Source organism: Xenopus tropicalis, chromosome 9, assembly GCF_000004195.4.
Source record: "Xenopus tropicalis strain Nigerian chromosome 9, UCB_Xtro_10.0, whole genome shotgun sequence".
NCBI lineage: Eukaryota > Metazoa > Chordata > Amphibia > Anura > Pipidae > Xenopus > Xenopus tropicalis.
Window position 1 is genome coordinate 89,918,399 of NC_030685.2, and position 24,049 is coordinate 89,942,447.

Here is a 24,049-nt window from a genome sequence, read left to right on the forward strand (position 1 = left end):
GTGCCTGCAACCCCTCCCCCCAAGTCGCTCCATTAAGTACGTGCCTCACCTCACCCCGCCGGCTCCAAAGTACGTGCCCACACCCCCCCTCAACACCCCCAGTCACATCATAGTACGTGCCTCACCCCAGCTCGCTCCATAAGTAGTGCCTCACACCCCTCACCCCCAGTCGCTCCATAAGTAGTGCTCACCCACCCTCACCCCCAGTACTCAATAAGCTACGTGCTCACCCCCTCACCCCCCAGTCGCTCCATAATCGTCCTCACCCAGTCCTCCATAAGTACGTGCTTCACCCCAGTCGCTCCATAAGTACCTGCCTCACCCAGTCGCTCCATAAGTACGGCCTCACCCCCCAGTTCCTTCCAATAAGTACGTGCCTCACCCAGTCGCTCCATAAGCTACCTGCCTCACCCCCTCACCCCCATCCGCTCCAGTAAGTACGTGCCTCTCACCCCCTCACCCCCCAGTCCCCTCATAAGTAGTGCCTCAACCCTAACCACCCTAACCCACCCCCAACCCTACCCAAACTATCCCCAACCTCCAACCCTACCTATCCCACCCCACCCCACCCCAAACCATCCCCAACCCTAACCCAGCCCTAGCCCTAACCCTATTCCTACCCCTAACCTATCCCTATCCGTAATCCTTCCCTAAGACCTATCCCTATCCTATCCCTAACCCTAACCTAACCCTACCCCAACCTAACCCCAACCTATCCTATCCCCACCTCTATCTGGCCAACTACCCTATATCCCTAACCCCATCCCTTCCATCTTTCCCCCTAACCCCACCCACTCCTCCAAACCCCACATCCCCACCAACCTATCCAACCCTATCCCACCTATCCCCATATCAACCCTATCCCTACCACACCCATCCCTGACCCCTATCCTAACCCTACCTACCTATCCTACCCTACCTATCCCTAACCTACCTATCCCTAAACCTAACCTATCCTAACCTAACTCTCCTCAACTATCCCTAACTATCCCTAACTAACCCTTCCTAACCTATCCTAACCTGACTTCTTGAGGTTCCCTGTTTGAGGTGTGTATAAATGCTACAGGGCAACCTGTACCAATTCATCTCCTGCCTCAGAAATCATCCAGAACATTACTGACCCAAATGGTCCAACACAGCAGATCTCTGGAGTATGATTTGCCAAAAAGAACTGCTAAACAATGAACCGTAGCAGAATCCCCTGGCCGAATCACAAAACGAATCAAAACGAGCAGAAACCGATACATCCCGGCAGCTCACCCGAGTACAGAGAAGCCCAGAGCCGCCTTGTCATCCTCCCGAGTTACAGAGAAAGCCCAGAGCGCCCTGTAGTCTCTTCCCCGAGTAACCCAGAGAAAGCCCAGAGCGGCCCTGTCAGTCCTCTCCCGAGTAACCAGAGAAGCCAGAGGGCCCTGTCAGCTCTCTCCCTCCCCGAGTACCGAGAGAAGGCCCAGAGCGGCCCTGTCAGTCTCTCCCCGAGTAACCAGAGAAAGCCAGAGGTCCTGTCATGTCTCCCCCGATAACCAAGAAAGGCCCAGAGCGCCTGTCAGTCTCTCCCCAGTACCAGGGAGGCCCAGAGCGGCCTGTAGTCTCTCCCCGAGTACCAGAGAAGGCCAGAGCGGCACTGTCCGTCTCTCCCCAGAGTAACCAGAGAAAGCCCAAGAGCGGCCCCTGCAGTCCTCTCCCCGAGTAACCAGACGAAACGGCCCGAGCGGCCCTGTCAGTCTCTCCCCGAGTAACCAGGGAGGCCAGAGCGGCCCTTTCCGTCTCTCCATGAGTAACCAGGGAAGGCCCAGAGCCGCCCTCTCCTGAGTAACCGGGGAAGGCCCAGAGCGGCCCTGTCAGTCTCTCCCTGAGTAACCGGGGAAGGCCCAGAGCGGCCCTGTCAGTCTCTTCCTGAGTAACCAGGGAAGGCCCAGAGCCGCCCTGTCAGTCTCTCCCTGAGTAACCAGGGAAGGCCCAGAGCCGCCCTGTCAGTCTCTCCCCGAGTAACCAGGGAAGGCCCAGAGCGGCCCTGTCAGTCTCTCCCTGAGTAACCGGGGAAGGCCCAGAGCCGCCCTTTCAGTCTCTCCCTGAATAACCAGGGAAAGGCCAGAGCAGCCCTGTCAGTCTCTCCCCGAGTAACCAGGGAAGGCCCAGAGCGGCCCTGTCAGTCTCTCCCCGATAACCAGGGAAGCCCAGGCCGCTCCCTCTCAAGTAACCAGGGAAGGCCCAGAGCGGCCCTGTCAGTCTCTCCCCGAGTAACCAGGGAAGGCCCAGAGCGGCCCTTTCAGTCTCTCCCCGAGTAACCAGGGAAGGCCCAGAGCGGCCCTTTCAGTCTCTCCCCGAGTAACCAGGGAAGGCCCAGAGCGGCCCTGTCAGTCTCTCCCCGAGTAACCAGGGAAGGCCCAGAGCGGCCCTGTCAGTCTCTCCCCGAGTACCAGGGAAAGGCCCAGAGCCGCCCTGTCAGTCTCTCCCCGAGTAACCAGGGAAGGCCCAGAGCCGCCCTGTCAGTCTCTCCCCGAGTAACCGGGGAAGGCCCAGAGCGGCCCTGTCAGTCTCTCCCTGAGTAACCGGGGGAAGGCCCAGAGCCGCCCTGTCAGTCTCTCTCTCCCCGAGTAACCAGGGAAGGCCCAGAGCTGCCCTTTCAGTCTCTCCCTGAGTAACCAGAGAAAGGCCCAGAGCGGCCCTGTTAGTCTCTCCCTGAGTAACCAGGGAAGGCCCAGAGCGGCCCTTTTCGTCTCTCCCTGAGTAACCAGAGAAAGGCCCAGAGCGGCCCTGTCAGTCTCTCCCCGAGTAACCAGAGAAAGGCCCAGAGCGGCCCTGTCAGTCTCTCCCCGAGTAACCAGAGAAAGGCCCAGAGCGGCCCTGTCAGTCTCTCCCCGAGTAACCAGAGGAAAGGCCAGAGCGGCCCTGTCAGTCTCTCCCCGTGTAACCAGGGAAGGCCCAGAGCCGCCCTTTCAGTCTCTCCCCGAGTAACCAGGCGAAGGCCCAGAGCCGCCCTCTCAGTCTCTCCCCGAGTAACCAGAGAAAGGCCCAGAGCGGCCCTGTCAGTCTCTCCCGAGTAACCAGGGAAGGCCCAGAGCGGCCCTGTCAGTCTCTCCCCGAGTAACCAGGAAAAGCCCAGAGCCGGCCCTTTCAGTCTCTCCCCGAGTAACCAGGGAAAGGCCAGAGCGGCCCTGTCAGTCTCTCCCCGAGTAACCAGAGAAAGGCCCAGAGCGGCCCTGTCAGTCTCTCCCCGAGTAACCAGAGAAAGGCCCAGAGCGGCCCTGTCAGTCTCTCCCCGAGTAACCAGAGAAAGGCCCAGAGCGGCCCTGTCAGTCTCTCCCCGAGTAACCAGAGAAAGGCCCAGAGCGGCCCTGTCAGTCTCTCCCCGAGTAACCAGGAAAGGCCCAGAGCCGGAGTGCAGGTCTCTCCCGAGTAACCAGAGAAAGCCAGAGCGGCCCTGTCAGCCCCCCGAGTAACCAGAGAAAGGCCCTGAGCGGCCCTGTCAGTCTCTCCCCGAGTAACCAGAGAAAGGCCCAGAGCCGCCCTTTCAGTCTCTCCCCGAGTAACCAGGGAAGGCCCAGAGCGGCCCTGTCAGTCTCTCCCCGAGTAACCAGAGAAAGGCCCAGAGCGGCCCTGTCAGTCTCTCCCCGAGTAACCAGAGAAAGGCCCAGAGCGGCCCTGTCAGTCTCTCCCGAGTAACCAGAGAAAGGCCCAGAGCGGCCCCTGTCAGTCTCTCCCGAGTAACCAGAGAAAGGGCCCCAGAGCGGCCCTGTCAGTCTCTCCCCGAGTAACCAGGGAAGGCCCAGAGCCGGACCTTGTCAGTCTCTCCCTGAGTAACCAGAGAAAGGCCCAGAGCGGCCCTGTCAGTCTCTCCCCGAGTAACCAGGAAAGGCCCAGAGCGGCCCTGTCAGTCTCTCCCCGAGTAACCAGAGAAAGGCCCAGAGCGGCCCTGTCAGTCTCTCCCCGAGTAACCAGAGAAAGGCCCAGAGCGGCCCTGTCAGTCTCTCCCCGAGTAACCAGGGAAGGCCCAGAGCGGCCCTGTCAGTCTCTCCCTGAGTAACCGGGAAAGGCCCAGAGCGGCCCTGTCAGTCTCTCCCCGAGTAACCGGGGAAGGCCCAGAGCGGCCCTGTCAGTGCGACTCCTCCTTCCTGCCACCAATGAAATGATTATTATTAATGAATATATTTCCATAATTAAACTCAGCATTGGACCAGCTCAGTGAGTCGTTAGTCTGTTAGTAATGCCCAGGCCCGGCCGGAGGGCTCTATGCAGATGGCACCCATGTTGCCGCGCTACTCCCAGCCTGGGGAAGTGTCAGGGTGCCGGGAGTTGCACCAATATCTGCAGAGCAACAGGCGCATCTGGCACCCGAAGTCTCATTCAGTGGGAGGCTCCACCCAGTACCAGTTATTTAGTTCTGGGCCTACTCACCCAACCATGAACTGGACCATACAAAGCCCATACGGAGGGGTCTGGGCTCAATGGAGTTTGTTGAACTACGACTTTCCCACAAAATCCACTTTTATAACTGGAGCAAAATCTAAAGATTCCTCTTTGCAAATCTGTCAGTCTGATCTTCCGCCCATTGTCTTTATCTTCACTCAATCAGTCTCAGCACCAGTCACTTCTACTCACAGTCTCAGACTTAGTCTTAACTCCTCCAGTCTAGGCCTTAGTTCAGTATTAGCCACTTCCAATCAGAACCTTAGCCCAGATTTAGCCACTACTAGTCTTAGCCTCAGTGCTTCCAGTCTAGGCCTTAGTTCAGACTTAGCCACCTCAGGTCTTAGTCTTAACTCCTCCAGTCTAGTCCTTAGTTCAGACTTACCTACCTCCAGTCTTATTCTCAACTCCTCCAGTCTAGGCCTTAGTTCAGACTTACCTACCTCCAGTCTTAGTCTCAACTCCTCCAGTCTAGGCCTTAGTTCAGAATTAGCCACCTCCAATCAGAACCTTAGCCCAGATTTAGCCACTACTAGTCTTAGCCTCAGTGCTTCCAGTCTAGGCCTTAGTTCAGACTTACCTACCTCCAGTCTTTGTCTCAACTCCTCCAGTCTAGGCCTTAGTTCAGCATTAGCCACTTCCCGTCAGAGCCTTAGCCCAGATTTAGCCACTACTAGTCTTAAGGTGGCCATACACGCACCAATAATATCGTACAAAACCTCGTTTCGTACGATATTCGGTGCGTGTATGGTATGTCGGCGAGGCAGTATCGCAGGAGGCTGCTGATATCGGTCGACTCGCCGATCGGACCAGTTTGAAAATTTTGATCGGGTGCCATAGAAGGCGCCTGACCAAATTCTCCCTTCAGCGCTGAATCGGCAGAAGGAGGTAGAAATCCTATTGTTTCTCCTTACCTGCCGATTCAGCCCTGAATGGTGTGTGGCGGATCTGGCGATGTTTCGTGCGACCACATCGTCAGATCGCCACGTGTATGGCCAGCTTTAGCCTCAGTGCTTCCAGTCTAGGCCTCAGTTCAGACTTAGCCTCCTCCAATCTCAGTCTCAACTCCTCCAGTCTAGGCTTTAATTAAGCCCTAGCCACCCAACATGGGCCTAAGCCCAGATGTAGCCACCTCCAGTTATAGTCTCAGCTCATTTAGTCTAGACCTTAGTTCACCCATAGCCACCTCCAGTCTCAGTGTCAACTCCTTCTCTTGGTTTAAGTTCAGAAGTGAGAGGGCATTTGCCCCGGGGCCCCAGGATCAGACAGGGCCTGGGGGAGGAATCTTAGGTAAGGGCAGAAAGCACAGAGTATTACACTGGGTAACATTGTTCTATAGTATCTGTATATACAGCAGGGATGTCCGGCCTGCAACTCCCAGTATCCCAGGGACAGAAGGTTGTTGGGGGGCAGCTGGAAGGCTGCCAGGGGCCCTCACATACACAACAGATCCCAGGGGCCCCTCCCACTGTCAGTGAATAAATACACCTCATTTTATCCAATGATACTTTATTGCACATGGATAATAAAATCTGTAGCCCCTCCCACTACTGCTCATGGCAGGGAAGGGGTTTATCAATGTAAACATGAAGCCCCGCCCCAGGCAGTCGCATGTATAAATCAGCTGCGTGTAAAATGGCGTAAAATGCGCGTAAAAAGTAAATCTCTGTATCGCTATGGATACGCAGTGCTGTACATAATCACAGATATGGGGGGGGGACAAACACAGCAATAAATAAACAGACACAATTACACATATTCAGTGCCACATTTAGACATAGGCAGTTTCTGCCCCACAGAGCTTACAGTCTAAGGGAGTGTATAACATATAAATGTAACGCAATGGTACAGAAAATAAACAGACAAAGTGGTTCTTGGGGTTTAGTTTCCCTTTAAGCCTCACAAAGAAGATAAAACCAAATACCAGTTCCCTACGGAAAGACGCTGTCTGGGAATCAGCCCCTCCCCTGGCATCAGACTCCTCCCTTTCCTGCACACGGAACCATTGTCTCCGCCCACACACACAACGGATATTGGCAAAAAAACGCAAGAGTTGGCAGTTCAGAGCCGATATCTGCTGCATGGGCGGAGACAATGGTTCCGGGTGCAGGAAAGGGAGGAGTCTGATGCCAGGGGAGGGGCTGATTCTCGGCTTTGGCTGGCACGGGCACAGACACACATATGGCACGCTGAGCTGGGGATATACCCATGTGCCACAAGTACAGGCAGCAGCAGAACTGAGGCAATGAAGCCTGAAGCAGCAGCAGATACTCTGCACCCCTCTATCCCGCGGTAACAACCCCACCATTAAACATACACACAATAGGCAGAAGGGCACCCAGCACCCTGGCAGTCTCAGGGAGACATTTGGGCCACATTCTCCTCTGCACCCATTTCTCACAAACAATATGGCGGCGCTACACGGACTGTACCATGATATGAACCCCCCTACCATGAAGGAAACTGGGCCCCCTAGCAGCTCCGGGAATCCTCAGCCCCAGAATTCATTGCTGTGTCAGGTATTGTCCACTATACTTGGCCAAGCAATGCAATTATTGCCCAGAATCCTTTGCAGTGCAAGACTTATTACCCAGTACCCTTTGCTGGGAGTCATTATTTGGCAGAGCACTTGCCTTAATGTACCAGCATGCACCAGTGCCCCCCGATCATGATCATTAGGGGAAATACTGCACCAAGAGTTGCCACTGATACCCCAGCAGATCAGTCTCCCCTAGGAAATACTACCCCCCCATCCAGTAAGTGTGTGCGCTATATATCTGCCCCCGCCTGCAGGCAAATGGTTACAGCAGTATATACTCTGCACCTTACCTGTATATATACATTCTGTGCGCTATGGGAGGAGCTACGCCGCCCACATAACAAACAGGCACTGCTGAGTATTTAGAGCTGCACTGGAGACTGGGGGGTATGTGGGGCAATAGGGATCTATATACACTCTGTGCTGTGAGTATGGGGGTAGCAGCAATGTACGGGTATCTGGGGAGGAATATATGTAGCAAAATATTTATTCTGTATAGAGACCTGGGGGGGGGGGGGGGCACTGGCCTCAGTGGGGTAAATCCCTGTCGTTATCCCCCCCAAGATGCAACCAGTCTCAGTCCTGAGTGTGTAAAATTGCAGCTAAAATAAAGGACAAATAAAGTCACAGTTTGTGGGAGCAAACAAGATCACATGACTGACACAAGGACACGTTACGCACTATAAATACTCTCTGGCTATGTACCCAGCAACCGGGCACCCCCTGCCAAGGTCTCTGTACCCAGCAACCGGGCACCCCCTCCCAAGTCTCTGTACCCAGCAACCGGGCACCCCCTCCCAAGTCTCTGTACCCAGCAACCGGCACCCCCTGCCCAAGTCTCTGTACCCAGCAACCGGCACCCCCTGCCCAAGGTCTCTGTACCCAGCAACCGGGCACCCCCTGCCCAAGTCTCTGTACCCAGCAACCGGCACCCCCTGCCCAAGGTCTCTGTACCCAGCAACCGGGCACCCCCTGCCCCAAGTCTCTGTACCCAGCAACCGGGCCACCCCCTGCCCAAGTCTCTGTACCCAGCAAACCGGCACCCCCTGCCAAGGTCCTCTGTACCAGCAACCGGGCACCCCCCTGCCCAAGGTCTCTGTACCCAGCAACCGGGCACCCCCCTGCCCAAGGTCTCTGTACCCAGCAACCGGGAACCCCCTGCCCAAGGTCTCTGTACCCAGCAACCGGGCACCCCTGCCCCAAGGTCTCTGTACCCAGCAACCTGCCAAGGTCTCTGTACCCAGCAACCGGCACCCCCTGCCCAAGGTCTCTGTACCCAGCACCGGGCACCCCCTGCCAAGGTCTCTGTACCCAGCAACCGGGAACCCCCTGCCCAAGGTCTCTGTACCAGCAACCGGGCACCCCCTGCCCAAGGTCTCTGTACCAGCAACCGGGCACCCCCTGCCCAAGTCTCTGTACCCAGCAACCGGGCACCCCCTGCCCAAGGTCTCTGTACCCAGCAACCGGCACCCCCTGCCCAAGTCTCTGTACCCAGCAACCGGGCACCCCCTGCCCAAGTCTCTGTACCCAGCAACCGGGCACCCCCTGCCCAAGTCTCTGTACCAGCAACCGGCACCCCCTGCCCAAGTCTCTGTACCCAGCAACCGGGCACCCCCTGCCCAAGTCTCTGTACCCAGCAAACCGGGCACCCCCTGCCCAAGTCTCTGTACCCAGCAACCGGGCACCCCGCTGCCCAAGGTCTCTGTACCCAGCAACCGGCACCCCCTGCCCAAGTCTCTGTACCCAGCAACCCGGGCACCCCCTGCCCCAAGTCTCTGTACCCAGGCAAACCGGCACCCCCTGCCCAAGTCTCTGTACCAGCAACGCGGCACCCCCTGCCCAAGTCTCTGTACCCAGCAACCGGGCACCCCCTGCCCAAATCTCTGTACCCAGCAACCGGGCACCCCCTGCCCAAGTCTCTGTACCCAGCAACCGGGCACCCCCTCCCAAGTCTCTGTACCCAGCAACCGGGCACCCCCTGCCCAAATCTCTGTACCCAGCAACCGGGCACCCCCTGCCCAAGTCTCTGTACCCAGCAACCGGGCACCCCCTGCCCAAATCTCTGTACCCAGCAGCCGGGCACCCTCTGCCCAAATCTCTGTACATAGCAACCGGGCACCCTCTGCTCAAATCTCTGTATCGAGCAGCCAGCCAATCAGGATACAGTAGGTACTGAGCAGCCAGCCAATCGGGGTACAGTAGGTACTGAACAGCCAGCCAATCGGGGTACAGTAGGTACTGAACAGCCAGCCAATCGGGGTACAGTAGGTACTGAGCAGCCAGCCAATCAGGATACAGTAGGTACTAAGCAGCCAACCAATCAGAATACAATAGGTACTGATCAGCCAGCCAATCAGGATACAGCAGGTACTGAGCAGCCAGCCAATCAGGATACAGCAGGTACTGAGCAGCCAGCCAATCAGGATACAGCAGGTACTGAGCAGCCAGCCAATCAGAATACAGTAGGTACTGAGCAGCCAGCCAATCAGGATACAGCAGGTACTGAGCAGCCAGCCAATCAGGATACAGCAGGTACTGAGCAGCCAGCCAATCAGGATACAGCAGGTACTGAGCAGCCAGCCAATCAGGATACAGTAGGTACTAAGCAGCCAGCCAATCCGGGTACAGTAGGTACTGAGCAGCCAGCCAATCAGGATACAGTAGGTACTGAGCAGCCAGCCAATCAGGATACAGCAGGTACTGAGCAGCCAGCCAATCAGAATACAGTAGGTACTGAGCAGCCAGGGACCCTATGCCCACAACACTGGGCAGAGAGCAAGTAACCAAGGGCCCCGTCAGTATCGGGGGGCAGGTGTTTATTCACTCTGATGGCAGAGTAAGGTGCGGCCAGTGTCACAGACACGAGAGAAGCTCTGATCCAGAGCGAGCCCATCTCCCCCAGCCCATAGCCTGGCGGCTAGTTATACACACAGAGGAAGAAGCCGGCCAGCACCGGGAGCAGATTGAGCGTCAGGAGCCGCAGGGTCACCACCAGGTTGGGGGAGTGAGAGCAGAGATCTGAGAGAGGAGAGAGAAGGTTAGGGGGCCCCATACCCACAGGGGGGGGGGTGTCTGGCTCAGTAATGTTACCAACTCACCCAATGGGGCGGCTCGGCTTCTGTTGTCCAGAGGGGGGTCTCGCTCAGGTGGGCACATCTCACAGAAGTCTGGGCAGGGGGGGCAAACCAGATTCCCATCATAGAGCCAGGCATTCATCTGCACACGGACACGCAGGATCTGGCCCCATTTGGTGCAGAGATACGGGGTGTCATGAACCCACACTTGCAGCCCGTCCTCTGTGCAACTCACCTGCAGGGGGGGAAGGACATATATACTTATATACACACATACACTCACACATATACTTATACACAGACACACATACACACACACGCATACATATACACACACATATACACACAGACACGCACACACATACATACACACACACAAGCAAACATATACGCACAGACACACATACACACATATACGCAGACACGCATACACACATATACATACACACAAGCAAACATATACGCACAGACACACATACACACACAGACACGCACACATACACACAGGCACGCACACATACATATACACACAGACACGCATACATACACACACATACACATAGATACACACACATACAGTAGATACACACAGACAGATACACACACACACAGACAGATACACACAGACAGATACACACATACACACACATATACACACACACATAGATACAAACACACACAGACAGAGCACAGTGCTGCGTAAGCCAATAAAGGAAATAATTCAGTAGCCAAAAGGAGAAGAATCCAAATCAGCACCAAAATGGCCTCTACTCATTGCTGGGAGCCAACATGATGGTACATTTTTTGGTAAATATGTTTAGAAAATGTGCTTTAGAAATGATGGGAGTAAGTACCTGGTAACAGCCGCTGCCCCAGTCGGGGTAACTCATCCTTTTAGTGCACTGCTCCATCACAAAGGCAGATCTCTGCTCCAGGCAGGCAGACCCCGGCCCATAGCGCTCAGCGCCGTAATTTTTAGAGGAAGCTGAAATAGAAATAAAGTTCTAATGAATCCCCCGGTACCAACAGGGTGGGCATATAGGGCACACGGAGGGGTACGTGGGCAGGGTGTCATGCAGGGTTGGCAAGTGTCACAGCAATGGAACCAACAACCCCAATTAATACAGATACAGACAAGTAACTGGGTTGACTTGCCCTTTTAAGGACCGACCACTTGTCCATTTTCTGTACACAAAGCCTCTAATCCCAACTGTGGGGAACGTTATACCCAAGGAGATATTTCTGCTGCAGAACCGAGAGTCCCGGGGAAGATAAAGGCAGAACCACAAGGCACTTTATATCCCACCTGGTTGGTTCTCCGGGGCTCTGCAGTCGGAGCTGCGCTGGAACTCCCCGCTCTGGTGCCAGCGGAACTCCTGGGCAAAGGGGCAAAAGTCTGCGATTTCCACAGCGCCGCCGTAGTGAGGCAAGTCGTCCGCCAACACCCCAGGGATGTCATCAAAGTACTGCAAGTAACAACCCACAGTCACTATCCCAACCCAGGCAGCTGGGGGGCACTGTATGGAACTGGGGGGTTATATTACCTGGTATTCCTGGGGTAACGGGCTGGCAAATCTCTGCAGGTTACATATGGCCACAGCCTTCTGGTCCTGCCTACAGGTGAGTTGCAGGGGGTTGCTCCGCACCGTGTCACAGAATGGACTTAAGCGCTGATTCCTACACACAAATAACAGGGTTTGTCCAACTCAGCTACTAGTAAAAGACTGACCTGGGTCCCACCGACAGAAGCACAGAGACACCCAATGATGGGCCAGCACCCCCACAGGTGGCATGGAGAGACAGGCAGGCACCCAATGATGGACTGGCACCCCCACAGGTGGCATGGAGAGACAGGCAGACACCCAATGATGGACCGGTACCCCCACAGGTGGCATGGAGAGACAGGCAGACACCCAATGATGGGCCGGCACCCCCACAGGTGGCATGGAGAGACAGGCAGACACCCAATGATGGACCGGTACCCCCACAGGTGGCATGGAGAGACAGGCAGACACCCAATGATGGACCGACACCCCCACAGGTGGCATGGAGAGACAGGCAGACACCCAATGATGGACCGGTACCCCACAGGTGGCATGGAGAGACAGGCAGACACCCAATGATGGGCCGGCACCCCCACAGGTGGCATGGAGAGACAGGCAGACCGACCCCCCCACAGGTGGCATGGAGAGACAGGCAGACACCCAATGATGGACGCGCACCCCCACAGGTGGCATGGAGAGACAGGCAGACACCCAATGATGGACGGCACCCCACAGGTGGCATGGAGAGACAGGCAGACACCCAATGATGGACCGGCACCCCCACAGGTGGCATGGAGAGACAGGCAGACACCCAATGATGGACCGGCACCCCCACAGGTGGCATGGAGAGACAGGCAGGCACCCAATGATGGACTGGCACCCCCACAGGTGGCATAGAGAGACAGGCAGGCACCCAATGATGGACCGGTACCCCCACAGGTGGCATGGAGAGACAGGCAGACACCAGCACAATGAATTGCACACCCACACAGACAGACACGCACACACACAGACACACCCACACAGACACCGAGACACAGACACACACACAGACACTTACTTTCTCTTGAGTTTGTCAATCCAGAATTTACAGCTTTTCATGGCAAAATCGCAGCCTTGCCCGCGGCCCCAGTCCAGTCTCTCCGCCATACTGTAATTGGCTCTGTACCACCTGGAACACAAACATGGGTATCATTCTCCCACTGGGCCTGCAGGGCACTGAGTACCCACTGCTGCCCAACTCCCCCCCTTACGGTGAATGCAAGCAGCTGGCACACAGCAGAACCTTTCCTGGTACAATAAATCACATCTTACCCCGTGTCTTCCATCAGTGCCAATGTTATTCTGGAGAACACTCTGTTCTGTGTGTGGGACCCAGTCATGGCTTCATTCTATAAGAAACAACACTCATTACTCACGTCGTGCCCAATGGGCAACCATTACTGGAATGCAGCTGGGATTGGCTGGGGGCAGAGAAGTAAATGCCAAAGCCTTGGAATGATCACCGAGCAGCTTCCTCCCCCTCCCGCAATCCCACCGACTGTCGCTCAGTGTCCCTTGTGCTGCTGGAGTCTCATACCCATTGTGTCCCTGAGCAAAGGGACAGGCACAGAGTCTGACCTCTAATAGCCGTTTCTCCCAGTGGTTCAGCTCTGTGCCGATGCCGCCCTGGTTCTCCAGCTCCATCCCCTCCAGAATGGGGCAGTCAAAGTGCTTCCGTGCTTCCTCCTGGGCAAACAAACAGAGCGCAGAGCTGGGTAAGCGACAAGCCACAAACAGAGAAACAATTCACACTCCACATAGAGAAGAATGTGTAATAAACACCAACATGGCCCATATACATTGCTGGGTGCCAAAAGGTCCCCTTTACCTGTAGCCGATTATTTAGATACCTTTAATACTACATAGAGTTCCCCCGGCAAGGCAGCTAACACTCATACATGCAGCTATAGAAAGAGGGAATGTGTATGGGAAACACTATGGCAGCTCCATCCTACACAAATTATACCCCTATATTAACTCATAAACACCACAAACCACAGTGAGTAGTTAGATAGGAACTTACTGTAACTCTCGGGGTGACCAGGAGAAAAACGTTGTGGGGAAGAGTTTTCTGGCCGCGCACGTCCCAGACCCTCTGCACCATGCGAACCACTTTGTTGCTCCACTGGTAGAATCCGCGGCTGTAAGGGAACAACAGTCATTGGGAGCAAAAGCCATATTGTGTGGCAGTGACTCCCAATGAGACTCCCCCCCCCCTCACTGGTAGCTCTCAATGAGACTCCCCCCCCCCTCACTGGTAGCTCTCAATGAGACTCCCCCCCCCTCACTGGTAGCTCTCAATGAGACTCCCGCCCCCCACTGGTAGCTCTCAATGAGACTCCAACCCCCTCACTGGTAGCTCTCAATGAGACTCCCACCCCCTCACTGGTAGCTCTAAATGAGACTCCCCCCCCCCCCATCACTGGTAGCTCTAAATGAGACTCCCCCCCCCCTCACTGGTAGCTCTCAATGAGACTCCCTCCCCCTCACTAGTAGCTCTCAATGACACTGACCCTTCGCTGGCTGCACATCTCTGCATTACTCCCACAGAATTTAACCCCTAATTACACCACTGAAACTCTCTCCCCCCAAACTATGACTTTCATTATTATGATTGTCCCAGAATCCTTCACTGCCATCCCCCTGCTCCATAAGTGCGGGTGGAAGGAGCGGTCTATGGACTTACCTCTCATTGAAGTACGGGAGGCCATTTATGTATCTCGGTGTCAGCGGGTTCCCATCATCGTCATAGTAAAAGGCAAAGAGCCCAGCGGAAAAGCCCTTTGGAGAGAGAGACAGTCAGAAATCTAACGAGACACTTGGTACACAGTGATCTATACACTCACTGCACTCAATGCCCACAGGTGTCACAGGGTTTGGCCACTTACCAGGGCATGGATGATCTCATGTTTCACTGTGGATAACATGCCCACAAACTCCTGGGGCTGAGTGGAAATCATGTTTGGGCACAAGTTGGCGTAACCAGCGATGGGTCTGTGAAGGGAGGAAATAAGGAGTAAAAAGAGGGCAGCGGGACTCGGGCAGCGGGACTCGGGTGGGGGGGTCAGGTGTCTCTGTAGTTTACTGGCCCATAGGGGACCCCGTATCTCCCAGAGATCCCAGTAACCCACCTGTCCATTTCAGCCTCCAGCTGGCAGTAAGCGGCATACGCCACAATGTTCTCCTGGCTGCACCGCTCAGTGGTCATTGCACTCACGTACAGAACAAAGTCAGTATCCGGAATCCCTGGGCCGTCGGGGGGACCTGAGGGGCCACAGTGCCACTGGGTTTCACTACACACCCTGCATTGCTAGGGAGAGATACTGGCTGTCAATGAGGAGGAAGGACTCGCTGCTCTACAGATCCAACAGCACTGCCCTGTCCCCAAACCCACAGATCCAACAGTACCACCCTGTCCCCAAACCCACAGATCCAACAGTACCGCCCTGTCCCCAAACCCACAGATCCAACAGCACCGCCCTGTCCCCAAACCCACAGATCCAACAGTACCACCCTGTCCCCAAACCCACAGATCCAACAGCACCGCCCTGTCCCAAACCCCAATCCACACTCCTTCCTCAACCCAGATCCACAGCACCGCCCTGTCCTCAAACCCACAGATCCTACAGCACCACCCTGTCCCCAAACCCACAGATCCTACAGTACCGCCCTGTCCCCAAACCCCTACAGACCCTCCTCAACCAGATCTACACACCCCTGTCCCCAAACCCACAGATCCAACCAGTACCGCCCTGTCCCCAAACCCACAGATCCAACAGTACCGCCCTGTCCCCAAACCCACAGATCCAACAGTACCGCCCTGTCCCCAAACCCACAGATCCTACAGTACCGCCCTGTCCCCAAACCCACAGATCCAACAGTACCGCCCTGTCCCCAAACCCACAGATCCTACAGCACCACCCTGTCCCCAAACCCACAGACCCAATAGTACCACTAACTCTATTCCCAAACCCACAGACCCAACAGTACCACTGTACAACCCCACAGTACAGGCCACACAAACAAATAACCCTACAGCCCCTATTGCCGAATGCTTGTCTGTGAGCAGATGCTTTATGGGGCAGTACCTGTAGATGTTCTTCTGGTACAATGACGGGGCCACACCGTGTGGACTCTGAGCAGGCGCCATGACAGTATCTATGGGGATCGTCTCTCTTTTTCAGATACTGGTTGGTTGCACATTGCCTATTAGGGCAGAAAATTGAAAGGTGACAAAGTCGCATGTGCCTTGTGCAAGTCAACTACCAAGCGGCACTACGGGTTCCCTGGGGCAAAGCCGCCTAGAGGAACAGGACTCTCCCACCATATTTAAGTGGGAGGATGTTTAGCGAAGGCCTCATTCAGTAGCTGCCACCTACCTGCTGAGCAGAACGGAGCTGCTGGGCTTCCGCACCTGGAAGGTCATTTGCAGATAGGAGATCGCTTGTGGGAAAAGCTTGTTCTGTGGGAAACACAAACGTCGCCAGTGAAGGGACATTTCTCCTTAGGGCAACGGCTGAGGGTTTGGCGCCTGCCCTTACTGCGCTATAGGGGGCATCAGTGGGCATCAGTGTGACTCCCCAGCGGCAAAAGAGGCACAAATTGCCTTCTCCTGTATATCCCAGCGCTTCAAAATGCCACTGGGTATTTACACTGATACCAATGGGAGGGTATTTACTGTTCTGTTGCCTGGACAACAAAATCCACCATGTTCCCCCCTTATTTGCAGGTATTATTAAACTGTGCTCTGATTGGATGGAACCCGGGTACCATGATATCTCAGTGCACAGTACCAGACCTTCAGTGCAGGAGTTCCTAAGAGAGTAAACAGTCATTTTCCCAAGTGTTTCCCTAGGAGGCCCTCAGGCTGGGACCCCCAGGTGTGGCCAGGGCCCCACTGTCAGTAATGTGAGCTGCTACGGGTAGCCCTGCCCCAGCCTTATGCGCTCCATACCCCCCCCCGTGCGGTTACAGGCACACGTACCCCCCCCACATCGGGTTACAGGCAAGCGTACCCCCCACATCCGGTTACAGGCAAGCGTACCCCCCACATCGGGTTACAGGCAAGCGTACCCCCCACATCCGGTTACAGGCAAGCGTACCCCCCACATCGGGTTACAGGCAAGCGTACCCCCCACATCCGGTTACAGGCAAACCTACCCGCACATCCGGTTACAGGCAAACCTACCCGCACATCCGGTTACAGGCAAACCTACCCGCACATCCGGTTACAGGCAAACCTACCCGCACATCCGGTTACAGGCAAACCTACCCGCACATCCGGTTACAGGCAAACCTACCCGCACATCCGGTTACAGGCAAACCTACCCCCACTCAGTGTAAGGACAAGGCCAGATTACAAGTGGTACGTAAATCCCACATGAGAGGGAGGTGTGGGTACCACTTACCTTCACGAGTCTTCTCTTTTCCAGTGTAAGGCTACGAGATACAGAGAGGGAAGAGTTAATGCAACATGGCACATAAAGCGCTTAGCAATCCCCCACTCTCACTTACAGACAGTGCTGGATACAAGGAGAGGAATACAAGGGGTTAAAGAAGGGCAGAACCCCCAACATTGCTAATTATATACCAACTGTTTGTCTGTGAACAGTAACATGCCAAGTGCTGATCTGGGGGTTCTGCCCAGTGAGTTCTTTAACCCCTTGTGTTCCTCTAATTTTCCCCATTCACAAGATAATACCCCAATAATTCTCTGTTATTGTAATATTGTACTCACTAACTGTACTCACTAACTGTACTCACTAACTGTACTCACTAACTGTACTCACTAACTGTACTCACTAACTGTACTCACTAACTGTACTCACTAACTGTACTCACTAACTGTACTCACTAACAACTGTACTCACTAACAACTGTACTCACTAACAACTGTACTCACTAACAACTGTACTCACTAACTGTACTAATTGTACTTACTAACTGTACTTACTAACTGTACTCACTAACTGTACTCACTAACTGTACTAATTGTACTTACTAATTGTACTTACTAACTGTACTCACTAACTGTACTCACTAACTGTACTCACTAACTGTACTCACTAACTGTACTCACTAACTGTACTCACTAACTGTACTCACTAACTGTACTCACTAACTGTACTAATTGTACTTACTAACTGTACTCACTAACTGTACTCACTAACTGTACTCACTAACTGTACTCACTAACTGTACTCACTAACTGTACTCACTAACTGTACTAATTGTACTTACTAACTGTACTTACTAAATGTGTACTCACTAACTGTACTCACTAAACTTGTACTACACTAAACTGTACTACACTAACTGTCATACTACTAACTGATAAACCAGCTACGCTTAACTCAACTGTACTACACTAACTGTCCACCTATGGTACTCTAACTCCAGAACTGTCCTTATCTCTCGATCATAACCTAAACTCGTACTAAATTCGTCCTGCACTAATGATACTCATAACTTCGTACCGTACATAACTGTAACTCACATTAACTGTACTCATTGTACTTACTAACTGTACTTACTAACTGTACTTACTAACTGTACTTACTAACTGTACTTACTAACTGTACTAATTGTACTTACTAACTGTACTTACTAACTGTACTTACTAACTGTACTTACTAACTGTACTAATTGTACTTACTAACTGTACTTACTAACTGTACTTACTAACTGTACTAATTGTACTTACTAATTGTGGATGTGGCACGTGAGCTTACACATTTTGGCCAAAGTGCGGTACTAATTTTTGTAAAAATGATTGATAAAGGCACCCTGTGCCCCGGCAGCCGACTGTCACATTGGGAAATAAAGAGACAGCGGAACTCACCTCTCAATACTTTTATCATAAACTGTCTGTACTCGCAGCTGCGGGGCCACATGTCTCTTCAGTTTGTGATTGGATTTCTGGGGAACTTTATATACAACCTGCGAGAAACCAAAGATCTCCCTAATTATTCATCTGAAATCCCTATTCACCTGACTGCTCCCCCTTATTCCCTTCCCCCCCAGCCTGACTGCTCCCCCTTATTCCCTTCCCCCCAGCCTGACTGCTCCCCCTTATTCCCTTCCCCCCCAGCCTGACTGCCCCCCTTATTCCCTCCCCCCCAGCCTGACTGCCCCCCTTATTCCCTTCCCCCCAGCCTGACTGCCCCCTTATTCCCTCCCCCCCAGCCTGACTGCCCCCCTTATTCCCTCCCCCCCAGCCTGACTGCTCCCCCTTATTCCCTCCCCCCCAGCCTGACTGCTCCCCCTTATTCCCTCCCCCCCAGCCTGACTGCTCCCCCCTTATTCCCATCCCCCCCCAGCCTGACTGCTCCCCCTTATTTCCCTCCCCCTCCAGCCTGACTGCCCCCCTTATTCCCTTCCCCCCCCAGCTGACTGCCCCCCTTATTCCCTCCCCCCCAGCCTGACTGCTCCCCCTTATTCCCTTCCCCCAGCCTGACTGCTCCCCTTATCCTTACCCCGCCTACTGCCCCCCTTATTCCTCCCCCAGCCTGACTGCTCCCCCTTATTCCCTCCCCCCAGCCTGACTGCTCCCCCTTATTCCCTCCCCCCCAGCCTGACTGCTCCCCCTTATTCCCTCCCCCCCCAGCCTGACTGCTCCCCTTTATTCCCCCCCCAGCCTGACTGCCCCCTTATTCCTTCCCCCCCACCTGACTGCCCCCTTTTCCCCTCCCCCCAGCCTGACTGCTCCCCCTTATTCCCTTCCCCCAGCCTGACTGCCCCCCTTATTCCCTCCCCCCCCCAGCGCCTGACTGCCCCCCTTATTCCCTCTCCCCCAGCCTGACTGCTCCCTTATTCCCTTCCCCCCAACTGACTGCTCCCCCTTATTCTCGCGTCCCCGTGGTATCCCTCCCCGCCAGCCTGACTGCCCCCTTATTCCCTTCCCCCCCAGCCTGACTGCCCCCCTTATTCCTCCCCCCAGCCTGACTGCTCCCCCTTATTCCCTTCCCCCCAGCCTGAACTGCCTCCCCTTATTCCCTCCCCCCCAGCCTGACTGCCCCCTTTATTCCCTCCCCCCTCAGCTGACTGTCTCCCCTTTCCCTCTCCCCAGCCTGACTGCTCCCCCTATATTCCGCTTACCTCCCCAGCCTGACTGCTCCCCCTTATTCCCTCCCAGCCCAGCCTGACTGCTCCCCCTTATTCCCTCCCCCAGCCTGACTGCTCCCCCTTATTCCCTCGCCCCCCAAGCCTGACTGCCGCCCCCTTATTCCCTTCCCCCCCGCAGGCCTGACTGCTCCCCCTTATTCCCTCCCCCCCAGCCCTGACTGCTCCCCCCTTATTCCCTTCCCCCAGCCTGACTGCCCCCCTTATTCCCTCCCCCCCACCTGGAACTGCTCCCCCTTATTCGCCGTCCCCCCAGCCTGACTGCTCCCCCTAATTCCCCTCCCCCAGCCTGACTGCTCCCCCTTATTCCCTCCCCCCCAGCCTGACTGCTCCCCCTTATCCTACCCCACCTGCTCCCCCCTATCCCCCCCCCAGCCTGACCTGCTCCCCCCTTATTCCCCTCCCCCCAGCGCTGACTGCCTCCCCCCCTTATTCCCTCCCCCCCCAGCCTGACTGCTCCCCCTTATTCCCTTCCCCCCAGCCTGACTGCTCCCCCTTATTCCCCCCCCCAGCCTGACTGCCCCCTTATTCCCTTCCCCCCCCCAGCCTGACTGCCCCCCTTATTCCCTCCCCCCCAGCCTGACTGCTCCCCTTATTCCCTTCCCCCCAGCCTGACTGCTCCCCCTTATTCCCTCCCCCCCAGCCTGACTGCTCCCCCTTATTCCCTTCCCCCCCCAGCCTGACTGCTCCCCCTTATTCCCTTCCCCCCAGCCTGACTGCCCCCCTTATTCCCTCCCCCCCAGCCTGACTGCTCCCCCTTATTCCCTCCCCCCCAGCCTGACTGCTCCCCCTTATTCCCTCCCCCCCAGCCTGACTGCTCCCCCCTTATTCCCTTCCCCCCCAGCCTGACTGCTCCCCCTTATTCCCTCCCCCCAGCCTGACTGCCCCCCTTATTCCCTTCCCCCCCCAGCCTGACTGCCCCCCTTATTCCCTCCCCCCCAGCCTGACTGCTCCCCCTTATTCCCTTCCCCCCAGCCTGACTGCTCCCCCTTATTCCCTTACCCCCAGCCTGACTGCCCCCCTTATTCCCTCCCCCCAGCCTGACTGCTCCCCCTTATTCCCTCCCCCCCAGCCTGACTGCTCCCCCTTATTCCCTCCCCCCCAGCCTGACTGCTCCCCCCTTATTCCCTCCCCCCCCCCAGCCTGACTGCTCCCCCTTATTCCCCCCCCAGCCTGACTGCCCCCCCTTATTCCCTTCCCCCCCCAGCCTGACTGCCCCCCTTATTCCCTCCCCCCCAGCCTGACTGCTCCCCCTTATTCCCTTCCCCCAGCCTGACTGCCCCCCTTATTCCCTCCCCCCCCCAGCCTGACTGCCCCCCTTATTCCCTCCCCCCCAGCCTGACTGCTCCCCCTTATTCCCTTCCCCCCAGCCTGACTGCTCCCCCTTATTCCCCCCCCCCAGCCTGACTGCCCCCCTTATTCCCTTCCCCCCCCCAGCCTGACTGCCCCCCCTTATTCCCTCCCCCCCCAGCCTGACTGCTCCCCCTTATTCCCTTCCCCCCAGCCTGACTGCCCCCCTTATTCCCTCCCCCCCCCAGCCTGACTGCCCCCCCTTATTCCCTCCCCCCCAGCCTGACTGCTCCCCCTTATTCCCTTCCCCCCAGCCTGACTGCTCCCCCTAATTCCCTTACCCCCAGCCTGACTGCCCCCCTTATTCCCTCCCCCCCAGCCTGACTGCCCCCTTATTCCCTCCCCCCCAGCCTGACTGCTCCCCCTTATTCCCTCCCCCCCAGCCTGACTGCTCCCCCTTATTCCCTCCCCCCCAGCCTGACTGCTCCCCCCTTATTCCCTCCCCCCCAGCCTGACTGCTCCCCCCTTATTCCCTCCCCCCCAGCCTGACTGCCCCCCTTATTCCCTCCCCCCCAGCCTGACTGCTCCCCCTTATTCCCTTCCCCCCAGCCTGACTGCTCCCCCTAATTCCCTTACCCCCAGCCTGACTGCCCCCCTTATTCCCTCCCCCCCAGCCTGACTGCCCCCCTTATTCCCTCCCCCCCAGCCTGACTGCTCCCCCTTATTCCCTCCCCCCCAGCCTGACTGCTCCCCCTTATTCCCTCCCCCCCAGCCTGACTGCTCCCCCCTTATTCCCTTCCCCCCCAGCCTGACTGCTCCCCCTTATTCCCTCCCCCCCAGCCTGACTGCCCCCCTTATTCCCTTCCCCCCCCAGCCTGACTGCCCCCCTTATTCCCTTCCCCCCAGCCTGACTGCTCCCCCTTATTCCCTCCCCCCCAGCCTGACTGCTCCCCCCTTATTCCCTTACCCCCAGCCTGACTGCTCCCCCTTATTCCCTCCCCCCCAGCCTGACTGCTCCCCCCTTATTCCCTCCCCCCCAGCCTGACTGCTCCCCCCTTATTCCCTCCCCCCCAGCCTGACTGCTCCCCCCTTATTCCCTCCCCCCCAGCCTGACTGCTCCCCCTTATTCCCTTCCCCCCCAGCCTGACTGCTCCCCCTTATTCCCCCCCCCAGCCTGACTGCCCCCCTTATTCCCTTCCCCCCCCCAGCCTGACTGCCCCCCTTATTCCCTCCCCCCCAGCCTGACTGCTCCCCCTTATTCCCTTCCCCCCAGCCTGACTGCCCCCCTTATTCCCTCCCCCCCCCAGCCTGACTGCCCCCCTTATTCCCTCCCCCCAGCCTGACTGCTCCCCCTTATTCCCTTCCCCCCAGCCTGACTGCTCCCCCTAATTCCCTTACCCCCAGCCCTGACTGCCCCCCTTATTCCCTCCCCCCCAGCCTGACTGCCCCCCTTGATTCCCTCCCCCCCAGCCTGACTGCTCCCCCTTATTCCCTCCCCCCCAGCCTGACTGCTCCCCCTTATTCCCTCCCCCCCAGCCTGACTGGCTCCCCCCTTATTCCCTCCCCCCCAGCCTGACTGCTCCCCCCTTATTCCCTCCCCCCCAGCCTGACTGCCCCCCTTATTCCTCCCCCCCAGCCTGACTGCTCCCCCTTATTCCCTTCCCCCCCAGCCTGACTGCTCCCCCTAAATTCCCTTACCCCAGCCTGGACTGCCCCCCTTATTCCTCCCCCCCCAGCCTGACTGCCCCCCTTATTCCCCTCCCCCCAGCCTGACTGCTCCCCCTTATTCCCTCCCCCCCAGCCTGACTGCTCCCCCTTATTCCCTCCCCCCCAGCCTGACTGCTCCCCCTATTCCCTTCCCCCCCAGCCTGACTGCTCCCCCTTATTCCCTTCCCCCCCAGCCTGACTGCTCCCCTTATTCCCTTACCCCCAGCCTGACTGCTCCCCCTTATTCCCTCCCCCCCAGCCTGACTGCCCCCCTTATTCCCTTACCCCCAGCCTGACTGCTCCCCTTATTCCCTTCCCCCCCAGCCTGACTATTATCCCCCTTATTCCCTTCCCCCCCAGCCTGACTATTATCCCCCTTATTCCCTCCCTCCCCCCAGCCTGACTATTATCCCCCCTCCTCCCTTATTCTGACCCAATCTGACAGTTCCAATGTAATACCCCAGTAAGTCAGACGGTGCCCCCCTTACCTGCCCACCCCCAGCCCCACAGGAATGGCCTTCCCAGCCTGACAGCCCGCCCACTGTAAGGCTAATCCCATTCCCAGGCTCCCATAGGGCCGTTTCCCAGTTACCTCTCGGGGGGCGGGGGCCCGGTGCCTGCAGTGAGCGGCTCCAGTATAACAGACGCACAACAGGAATAACGCCCCGAGTGTGAGCAGCCAGGCCGGGCAGCCCCAATGCTCTAACGTCCCTCTCCTTCCCGGCCCGGCCGCCATCTTGTCCCCATTCAGCCGGTCACCATGGCAATCTGACGTCAAAGCGAAACTATCAACAAGCAGCCTCTTCCGGGTCACATGAGGGGGTGGAGCGACTCCAACCAATTAGATGATGTTATTGGGCGAAAGAACCGTTAGGCCGAGTGTAGAGAGTTCCCAGCAGTTCTGAGGCAGTGAGTGGGTTAGTGAGAGACTGATTAGTGAGTGGGTTAGTGAGAGACTGACCAGTGAGTGGGTTAGTGAGAGACTGACCAGTGAGTGGGTTAGTGAGAGACTGATTAGTGAGTGGGTTAGTGAGAGACTGACCAGTGAGTGGGTTAGTGAGAGACTGATTAGTGAGTGGGTTAGTGAGAGACTGACCAGTGAGTGGGTTAGTGAGAGACTGATTAGTGAGTGGGTTAGTGAGAGACTGACCAGTGAGTGGGTTAGTGAGAGACTGACCAGTAAGTGGGTTAGTGAGAGACTGACTAGTGAGTGGGTTAGTGAGAGACTGACCAGTGAGTGGGTTAGTGAGAGACTGATTAGTGAGTGGGTTAGTGAGAGACTGACCAGTGAGTGGGTTAGTGAGAGACTGATTAGTGAGTGG

At 56.3% G+C, this 24,049-nt stretch overlaps 1 protein-coding gene across 1 annotated transcript; it reads right to left on the bottom strand.

Annotated features, from left to right (window-relative positions):
• Positions 1 to 9,748: 9,748 nt before the first annotated feature.
• On the bottom strand, positions 9,749 to 23,507 carry lmln (leishmanolysin-like (metallopeptidase M8 family)). Its single transcript, XM_031893306.1, has 17 exons — positions 23,320 to 23,507; positions 18,451 to 18,548; positions 17,018 to 17,048; positions 15,989 to 16,071; positions 15,698 to 15,815; positions 14,741 to 14,919; positions 14,498 to 14,603; positions 14,296 to 14,390; positions 13,633 to 13,750; positions 13,188 to 13,295; positions 12,882 to 12,958; positions 12,628 to 12,738; positions 11,568 to 11,700; positions 11,330 to 11,489; positions 10,878 to 11,008; positions 10,048 to 10,258; positions 9,749 to 9,967 (listed from the first exon to the last, which is right to left on the bottom strand). Exons 1-17 carry the CDS (start codon positions 23,461 to 23,463, stop codon positions 9,867 to 9,869), a joined length of 2,004 nt encoding a protein of 667 aa, XP_031749166.1. The 5' UTR covers positions 23,464 to 23,507; the 3' UTR covers positions 9,749 to 9,866.
• Positions 23,508 to 24,049: the final 542 nt, after the last annotated feature.

Coding starts and splice junctions, on each gene's coding strand:
- lmln (XM_031893306.1), bottom strand. CDS start 23,463: ATGGCGGCCGGGCCGGGAAGGAGAGGGACGTTAGAGCATTGGGGCTGC. Junction 14,604..14,740: donor CTGGAGGCTGAAATGGACAG/GTGGGTTACTGG, acceptor CTCCCTTCACAG/ACCCATCGCTGGTTACGCCA. Junction 13,296..13,632: donor TGGTCACCCCGAGAGTTACA/GTAAGTTCCTAT, acceptor TTGTTTGCCCAG/GAGGAAGCACGGAAGCACTT.